General features: G+C 35.8%; 1 protein-coding gene across 1 annotated transcript; it reads left to right on the forward strand.

Moving 5' to 3' along the window:
• Positions 1-773: 773 nt before the first annotated feature.
• On the forward strand, positions 774-7,477 carry LOC107748191 (uncharacterized). Its single transcript, XM_016562891.1, has 7 exons — positions 774-867; positions 3,161-3,199; positions 4,227-4,390; positions 4,583-4,748; positions 5,076-5,178; positions 5,272-5,350; positions 6,401-7,477. Exons 1-7 carry the CDS (start codon positions 786-788, stop codon positions 6,623-6,625), a joined length of 858 nt encoding a protein of 285 aa, XP_016418377.1. The 5' UTR covers positions 774-785; the 3' UTR covers positions 6,626-7,477.
• Positions 7,478-10,246: the final 2,769 nt, after the last annotated feature.

Below are 10,246 nucleotides of genomic sequence, written 5' to 3' on the forward strand. Positions count from 1 at the left end.
TTCTGTTGATTGTATGGTAATTTGGTGATTAAATTCACATATTTGTGATGTTACATTATAAATTCTTTAGGTTAGTATTTTGGTTTTAACTATCATCCATTACTAGAAGTGAAGCCCTTGGGTTCTTTTTAACATCAGCAAATTTTTCTTTTTAGAAAAAGCAAGAAAATATTAAAGTCCTCTTCTATAGCCTCAAAGAACATAAAGTTTCCCATACACTCTTTAAAATAAAGGTGCTTCAAAAGGTTCTTCACAGCGATGCCATAGAAGAACCATTTTTGGTTCCACAAAGAACCATTCAGTCAAAGGTTCTTTAAAGAACCATCTCTTTCTTACCTTTTTTATAATCTAAAGAACCTGCTTTCGCCACAAAGAACCTTTTGTGAAACAGAAAGGTTCTTCAGATGTTAAAAGTTCTTTATGGAACCATTTAGACAAAAAGGTTCTTCTATGGCATCGTGAAGCACCTTTATTTTGAAGAGTGTAACTGGGTAAAATCACCAACAACAACTTCTACCAAGAATCTACTGGAGTCCCAAGAAATGAATGTGAAGTGAATAAGAAATAATTTAAAGCAAAACCACAGATGTGACAGAGTTAATGTTAAAGCCCTCCCTCATACTACACTGAACTGAGTAAGAAGTGAGGTTGAGAGGATGGAAAAGAAACGAGTGGAGGAACAGCAGGGTTTGGTGATTCAGGTACTATAAATTGTGTCACCTTTTCCTCTGTGCTCTAGAGACTGAGACCTCTTCATTGATAAGTAACTGAGAGAGGAGCTTAACATGAACAGCTGGAGTGTGTATCATCTGGTAGTCCTTGCCTTGCTCTTTGCTAATGGGTCTAGTGCTGAGTATAATAATAGTGGTGAGTATTTTTTTTTTAATCTTTAGTACTTTAGCTCTTAATTGACAGAACAAATATTCAATATTTATTGTTTAAAACAACATTCAAATAAGCTGATTACTCATTATTTTCATGTGACATCTATCTATCTATCTATCTATCTATCTATCTATCTATCTATCTATCTGTCTGTCTGTCTGTCTGTCTGTCTGTCTATCAAGAACTGCTAGAAAATTTTGTAGCTGAAGAGCATGAGAAAAGACTTTGCGAGGTATTATGACAGTAACATAAAAAGTCCCCTAGAAGCAATATAATTAGACTCACCACAAACACGTGTTTTCCCAATGTAAAGGTCATAGGTTTAATTTTTAGGAATGGAGCATATGACAAGCACATTCTTGTCAGTATACATTTAGACAAACATCTGATGATGATGATAAGCTTGCTGATAAGTAGCGGAGCATCATGGTGCATGAGCTGTCTGGAGAGCCACATCAAAAGGCCTGAGGAGGGGGCGGCGTTCACATGAGCTGGTATATCCTGTATACCCGACAAAGATTCACATCAGAACACACTGATTAAGTAAAACCCCACAGTTTCGCAATAATGTTATTCATTCAGTCAATTTCATACTGTAAACACTCACACATTACTCATACTGTAATCTCAAACAACATCTGTGAACTTTTTCAGCATTTGCTGCTATGATTTTGAAAAAATATTTATTCACATTTTTGAAAACATTTAAAAAATTTTCTGCTGTGAACATTTTTAAAACTATAATAATTAGGCCCAGGGCCGTTTCTAGGCATAGGCGAGCTAGGCGGTCGCCTCCTGATTAGGCCTATAACAATGACAACATGATTGTATATATTCTTGTTAATTCCGCTACTCAGCAAATAAATAAATACATGGACATGAAGTATTGATTTTAGATTAAATTATGCAATTTTTTCTGCTTGGAAAATATGGTCCCTTGCCATGCACAACCTGATCGCATGAGAAAAGTAACTTATGAATTGGCAATTTGGCATGAAGTCGTACAATGTGATTCATGTAGGTCCACCTTTAAACTGTCTAAACTGTCAGTGATGCATAAGCAGATTGTAAGAAAACAAATTCATATGAATTAGCCACCAGTTTGTTAAACAGTTAAGAACTGCCATGAAAGTGGCGCAATTTACAGTAGGCTAATATTAGAAGCCCTCTGAGGTCATTTTCACGACAAGATAGTGCCTGTTGCGTTTGTATGAAACGAATCTGAGGTGTGATACCCCTAGTGAAAAGTAAATATACTGAATTGTATTTAAAATGTTTTTATTTCATGATAAGTATATATAGAATCTCTATGTACTAACTGAAAATACACTGTAAATGTAGTTATTTCATGCTTTCATCAAGCACAAATTTAGTGCACTACAAATTAATTTGTAAAATAGTATACCTTTTACAAATTGGGGAAGAATTAAATATATATTCATCGCTAAGAGAGTACACTGGCTAGGTTCTTAATTCCATCTACAACATGTCTGAAACTTGTTAAAAGTGATTTTCATAATGGTGTTCTCTGGGCACAAAAAATACTTTAAACAACCTACACACACACACACACACACACACACACACACACACACACACACACACACACAGACAGACAGAGACCCATATATAATATAAACTAACAGGATGAAACCTTTGAAAGAGGATGGCCACTTCATAACCCCAATGACATGTCCATGCTCACTCAACCCAACAACTAGTTTCGGTAAGGGATGAATGAAGCATCTTATGATCCTGTAGATGCATGAAGGCCATATTAAGGTTTGTCTGTGGGGATTGTTTGTATTGTATGTTGTGATATCATTAAAGTAAACAAGGCTGCTGTATGAGTTCTCACCTAATACTATGGCACATTCTGTGTATTGATATTTATTTGTTCCTTTGGCCCTTAAAAGTGTCTGAAGTATTGTAATAATGTGATTTTAACATAGGCCTAAATATAGGCTACTGTATGTTCAGTGAAGTGGGCTTGATAGACTTGATAAGCCAGTCTCTCCTCACTTTATATTCACGGGCTGTGAAATGGAATTCACCAACAATTGGTTTTTGCGGTTTTGCTAAACATCCGAACTCGCCGGAGTGCCCACTGTTAGGAATCTGTGTTGCAGATTTGGCACATTTTTCAAAAGAAACCTTTAGAGTCAAACTCATTGCAGCAAAAGATACAAGTCTCACCATGTATTTCAAATCTGAGAATGATGAAATTATTTTAAGATGATGCTGTGTAATTGATAATTTTTTTTATTTATTTTAGGTAAGGCTGTCTTTTTGGGCAAACAAAAGAAAATGAGAGGTATGAATTGAAACATAGTATGTTTCTGCTAACAGGTGCTGCAAGGGTAGAATTTCCAAACGCAACTTTTGCCTACAGCACAAATCCCTCTGACTCTCTTAAGCTGTGCTATTATTTATAAAGATTAATTTATTGCATTCGAAGCACACACTAATGATGCCATTAACACACTTCAGGTTTACTTGGAATGCAATTGCAATGTGTAGTAAAGTCACTAAAAGTAAAGGATAGTATGACCTCAGTTTGTTATCAGCATAATATTAATGTATGTTCAACACTCTTACAGTGTAATTGAATTGCAGTTGTAATGTCACCAAAATACATTTGAAGTTTATGCTGTGTGAATTCTGCATTTCAAAACTTAAATACAAGAGTAGATATTTAAAATGTACGTAAGTATACTTGGAATAGATCCACTTTAGCACAAACAATACATTTAAAAAAAAAACTTTAGTTGAACTTCTGCACTGCTTTTGCATTACTAAAATACATTTACAAAATTAGTTGTTCCAATTCAACAGACTTTATGTAAACTAATTTGTAGTGTGTCACAAATACATTTAATTATACTAAAGTACATACAAATAAATTGTGCTTAAGTATTTGTTCACTAGGGACAAAAGATGTGAAAGTAGCTTTGGTTTGCTGTTCAGCGTTGTCATGGACAATGGTGAATATTAGGAAAATCATACCACTGTATGGCATGATTGACCAATCAAAATCATTACACATCCAGCCGCGGTACATCCAGCTTGCAAAATAAACCCTGACGCTGTGATCAGGGCATTGATGCAAAATACTGAAGACCTCAGATTTCATTTTCAGTATAATCGATAAGCGAAATGCAAAATGGTACTAGTTGCATTAGTGAGAAACAAGGCCTGTTAATTGTAATCTGTTATTTAGCACTGCTAATTAATTATTGGGAAATATCAGACCGCTGAATGCCAAGATTGACCAGATTTTTCACTTTCTGCTGAATTTTGTATAGACCGACAGTACTCATAATTATTCTTCTTGTTTCAAGGTGAGATATTAGATATTGCCCCGGACCAGATTGTTTTTAATATTAGTAATACACTGCATGGTATTACTGCAACATGGAGGACCCCAGATAATAATAATAAAATATCCCCTTCTTGTTATGAAGCTGAAGTGCAGTACAAGAACCAGTGTGTCAAAGACTGGAAGGTACTTAACACTCACAGACACTTACACATTTACACAGCTGCAGTAAGACTCACTTTTAGCACAAACCTGAGAAAACCAGACTTGTATTTGCTGGGAAAATGCTCATGAATTTTGATGTAAAATGACACATGCTATTCAAAGCAATGCAAAGTTGGAAAATCTTACAGCCTGCATGTATTTGCTTACATGCAGGGAGGTCAGAGTACTCAAGTGAGACAACAACATGAGGTGTACAATTTGAACCTGTCCACTCTCAGCATGAAGACGAATTACGATTTCAGAATAAGAATGAAGCTGGGGTGTCTAGACAAGGACTGGAGCAAGTGGACAAAAGTGCAAAGTTGGGGAAACAATGAAGGTACCGTCTCTTTGTCTTTGAAATACCATGTGTTCAGGTTCAGGACCAGAGCCTGGTTTGATAAATAAGCATTAATTTGGTCATCAGCCATAGCAATATATGTTTCAAGATATTTACGATCTCTTTACTAGCTTGTACTGAACTCTGGAGTTTTTGTGGTTCTTCTCATGATAATTTGTCTCTAGTATGAATCACTTTTGTAGTTGTATTTTTCAAATTTGGTTTGGATAAGTCAAATGAAATATAAACAGAAGTAAATGATTACATATATTCTTCTATGTGTGTGTGTAAAAAGCTTCACAAATAAACTAAACATTTTGTTCACAGGTGCTTGTATGGTAGAAGGATCCGCCTACATATGGGTTTACATTTTGATAATTGTGTTGCCACTAACCGCCTTTCTTCTTGTCTGTCTGTTGACTCAACAGGGGTGAGTATTACCCAGCACTTCAGTTATTATAATATCCTTGACACTGTTTTTTATCAAACGTCTGAACGCTTTGACATTCTTTGGTCTTGAAAGAGTTAGAAGACTGATCTTTCCTGAAGTACCAGATCCCAAACACTTCAAAAATAAAATCATGGACACTGAACAGTCTCGGGTAAGGCCAACGCCATCCATAATATTAAATGCATTTATTTGACAGAATACACCTAAAGATCTTTGTAGTTCTTACAGCTGGAAGAGAATTTGCACTTTCACACCATAGGATTCTTGTTTTTAAAGCAGAGGTTTTGTTTTACAATAGAAATAACACACAATCACAGATCAAATGTGAATTCTGTGCTTAAAAATGTGAAGCTAGAGTTGCTAACAAGTTGCTACATTTGGTATTTAAACGTATGTCCTTGTGGTAGTTGTTAAAACTGTAGTAGCATTTTGCACACAACATTTCAAAATTAATTTATGTTGTAGAACAAAACATTAAAGTTTCTCAGAGAGTGTTTTTTAACATGTACAACAAAACACTATAAAAACCTGAGAGGTTAAAATCTTTTTCCCAGTATTTCAAAATTTAAAGCTGTTTAGCCTATTTGTAATGTCAACTGGGCTTAAAGCATGATCTTAAACGATAAAAGAACACAGTTTAAGGTATTTACATAACACATTGTTTATTAAAGGGATAGTTCACCCAAAAAATTTTAATTCTGTTATTAATTACACACCCTCATGTCCAAATCCATAAAGATCTTTGTTCATCTTTGGAACACAAATTAAGATATTTTTTTATGAAATACGGTAGATGAAACTACCACGTTCAAGGCCCAGAAAGGTAGTAAGGACATCGTTAAAATAGTCCAGTGGTTCAATCTTAATGTTATGAAGTTATAAGAATACTTTTTGTGTGCAAAGAAAATAAATTACTGAGAAAACTTATGGCAAATATGCATTCTGGATTGGCCCACTCTCAATAATAGTTTTTTTTTTTAGTATTATTATTTATGGTCCCATGGAGAAACTTTAACTAATCAGTGGAACCTTTCAAATGTACCAAAAGTTTCTAATTGTGGAAAAAGGTGCTTTAGATTATTAAAATGTTTCCCACACTAAAAAAATGTTTTATAAAAACTTTATTTTTTTGGATGTATGGATTGTAGTCATGATTGATTAGCTCTAATGAAATAGTTTTGTCTGTCATTTCCTTTCTTAGTGGTGGGGGAACCTTACACAATGGAATGAGGAATGCTCAACAACAGATATTGAGATTATTGACAAGAACGAAAGGGAAGAGCAACATCAAACTTTGGTAATACAGCCCATGTACACCAGCCCAGAGCAACATGACAGCATGTACCGCATCTACTCCTCTGAAACACCTGGTGAAATCACAGAAGTACAGTACTCTCGAAGTGTGTTGGGATATATTGCCCTTTAAGGCCACAGAGAGGGGCTGAAATCATATCCATGAGCCAATTTAATGCTTTTAAGATTGATTATTTGATTGGTATAACACATGGGGGTAAAATCTTTTATGCTTGCTAGTGTCTCAGGTTTGTGATCATCACAGTTTAGATGCTTAGCATGGCTCTGTTAGCCCCTGCCGGTAGATCCTGTAACTACACCATCTGGATACAAAAAGCATCTTTCTCCATTAACGGCCATTCAAAATTAGCCACCTATTCTGATGCAACTACAGTCTTTTAAGCAACATATTTCCAGGGCTCCGGCATAAGCCAATCAAGTGCCTTTGAGATGAATGGGAATACTAAATGATATATTTCTCTATTTATTATCGATCTCATTGGTTACTCCTAAAGTCTGTGATCAGGATTGTGGTTAAAGCAAGCTAGTGCACAAAAAATTATTTTAGCACATCAGCTTGTAACAAACAATGTGAGTGCAGTACAATAATTGGACAATGGAGGGCACTCTGACTATCCTGAAGTGTTAAAGAAGATTTGAACCATATCAAAGCCAACAAGGAACACACTCTTCACAGCATCCCAGCCCTCTCTTAAGGGAGGATGTACGTTAATTTGAAGACTGATTTAAAAGATTAATGTGAAACTGCATAATAGATGTAGAGTTTCAGTGTGACGGTGTAACAAAGCCAGGGCCGCAGCCACACACTCTGATCTGTTGTGATTGATGAACTGGAATGGGGGTGAAGAATATGAGCAAATAATCATTAAGAGATAAAAGCAAAAATGAACGCCACACAGGTGGATACATGAATGTAAAAATGTACGGTTTCAGTTGTACCTGTTGCAGCTTAGAAAAACTGACCAGCCGATTTTATTTCTTTTTTTTTTTTTTTTGTAAGGTAATAGTATTGGCTTCATGAGCGAGAAGTGGGATACAAAAGTCTGAGACCACACTGAAATTTTTTCTACATTTAAACCTGAAAATGTAGGAAAAAAATTGAAAACAATATTTAAAAAATAAAAATAAAAAGGAAAATGTACAAAACTTTAAAATGCAATTTTTAAAGAAAATTTATTTATTATTATTATTATTTTTTAAATATAAAGGAACATTTAGTGCTCTGCAGTTTCATGTCACTTATCCAGCAAATTTGAGACAGTCATGCAACTCCTTTATACTAATGGTCAGATTCCAACTTCCATTAAAGGACAAGAAGCTCTTTGGAACATTCTAAATCATTTCTAAGAACATGATCATCAGGTTTTACACAAACTTCTGGAGATCATGCAGCTCGAGTGCTGCTGTCATTAAAGTCAAAGGAGGACACACCAAATACTAAGGCATTCTGATATTCAAGTTTATTTATTGTCATGCATTTTTTTTCACTCAAATTGCTATATTGATCATATAATTGGTAACTGGTAAATATGAAATTAGAAAAATGTTACAACATAAAAGCATTTTTACACACGGTTTCAGATGTTTGGATCCATACTGTACATGCATTTGAATCTTTTTATTGGACAAAACAATTTTCCATCTATTACATTTCAATTATTTTTATATTTTGTCGATGTCTTTGCTCAAAAATTAAAGTACTTGTGCTTTTTACTTTTGGATTTAATAAGAGCTTCATCTTTATGTCCACCAGTGGTGTACTGCTAACTGTCTTTGATACGCAAACCCATTTCTATGGGGATGTGACTGAAGCCTGGATGCACAAGATTTCCCCAGTAACACCTGTGTGCTCACTGACGGTTCAATAGAAATGATCTTTTAGATAGAGCGGCGGGGAATTACCTTACAAATAAAAAAACAACAACTGATCAACGAAAAAGAAAAAGTTTACTCAGAATAATAAATGATTTGAGATAAGATAAACTGCTTTCACTATATGTAATTTCCATCTACGCCTCTTACAGAGAAACTATTTTCCAAGAAGGGGCACTGGAGGTGGTATAGGTTTGTATTTCATACATGATAATTGTTGTCCGTTCATATAGGCTAACAATCGGATGTAGCTAGTCACCACTTGACTGTTATATGAGAGTTCACACCAGCTAAAGTCTTCATACCTCCTCCAGCTTACATAAGAGAAGCAACAAACAGCTTGCTCGATTAATAAATTAAGTATGCTAAATATGGCTCACAGTCATGTTTCTGCAGAGCTATTTAATGATAATCAACACTCAAACAATTACATCTTTACACTTTACACTTTTAATTATACATTGTGCTTTTCTGTCTGGCAAACGCGAATGAATCGTGTTCCCTGATGAATTGTTCTCCGAAGCATTAAGCAAAAACGTGTGGGTCTGTCTGTGATGATTCTTACTCTTAAATACCAGGAAACACACACACACACACACACACACACACACACACACACACACTCTCTTTCACACACAAAAAAGAGATCAGCCTTGCTGGACTAAAATGTTTTATTTATTGTAATGCTTTAGTGGGGGAAGACCCAGTTCATGCATTCATTATCATAAAGGCCCCGAGACATTCTGCACAAAGAGCGAGACGAGTTACGCGCCTTCTACAACACCTAAAGAACGTGCAGGTGGAGGAACGACTAGCTGTGGCGATGTGACAGAAGATGACAATGTCAAAGAACCGCCATCTCTAGCACATAAACTGTCCCTGAAGCAGACACTTAAGGGAGATGTAAAGTGCTACACATCTCTGCGTTGTTTTCACTCTCATCAACTTGTTTTTAATATGGTACGATTAATGTGTCAGGGCCCCCAGGCGGTAAATGGTGGATGACAAATGTTACTGCAAGCAAACCCACTGGAGGCTGACCATATTGTACCTGTGCCGGGCTTCTTGATGCTCCTTTTTATCAAAAAGCTCAAAGCTGGAAGAAACGCCTCTTTTGTCACCTTCTCTTTTGTGTTGTATGTGAGCGTGTGCTCGGTGGATGCACAGTGAAACAGATGTTGAAGATTCTCGCAAAGACTCGATAAAAAAGACCGCGGAGGCCCTCTTTTCTATTCAATTATTTAGAGTTGAAGAAAGAAGCAATAGTATCAACATGTTTCCTCTGAAGCCCAAACGTTCTTGAGGAATGAATAACATATTTATATAGTAACCCGTGCCAAATAGCCGGAAATGGAAACGAATACTTTCTAATGTATTCTGGATTGCTGTGAACCTCTAAACTCAATGTCAAATTGCACAAAATTGCTGACAAAAGCACTTTTTTGTGCAGTTAAATATATTGTTTTCCTTTCTGGCATTCTAGAGAAGTCAAAAACAACTCCATCCTGTTGCTATTTAATTATATTAAAGCTTAAAAAAGTGAAAACTTCCACACCTCCAACAAGCGTATCTTAACTGCACTTGCGCGCTTGATAACATAAAAAGGTGTCACTGCCAAGCGGTGGGGTAATGCTTCTAATTATGTTGAACCCAAATAAATAAATTATTTGCTTTTCACCAGGCGAGCGTGACAGGTTTGCCAACAGCCTGACAAATGGAAGAATCGTTTGCAAATGCAACACGCATATATAACGTACAGCGGTGGAGAGCATCAGACAAGGCGAGAGCTTGACAGCCGTTTTTTCCCCCTCCTGTGTTACAGCCTCAGTGCTCCTCTCAAAATAAAGCTCTGTTTGAGGAG

Source organism: Sinocyclocheilus rhinocerous, unplaced genomic scaffold (genome assembly GCF_001515625.1).
Source record: "Sinocyclocheilus rhinocerous isolate Xijiao unplaced genomic scaffold, SAMN03320098_v1.1 scaffold289, whole genome shotgun sequence".
Lineage (NCBI taxonomy): Eukaryota > Metazoa > Chordata > Actinopteri > Cypriniformes > Cyprinidae > Sinocyclocheilus > Sinocyclocheilus rhinocerous.

Bases quoted from the DNA above. Each gene is read 5' to 3' on its own strand.
- LOC107748191 (XM_016562891.1), top strand. From the start codon at position 786: ATGAACAGCTGGAGTGTGTATCATCTGGTAGTCCTTGCCTTGCTCTTT. The intron at 868-3,160 runs GTGAGTATTTTT...TATTTATTTTAG, and splicing joins TGCTGAGTATAATAATAGTG to GTAAGGCTGTCTTTTTGGGC. The intron at 5,351-6,400 runs GTAAGGCCAACG...TTCCTTTCTTAG, and splicing joins TGGACACTGAACAGTCTCGG to TGGTGGGGGAACCTTACACA.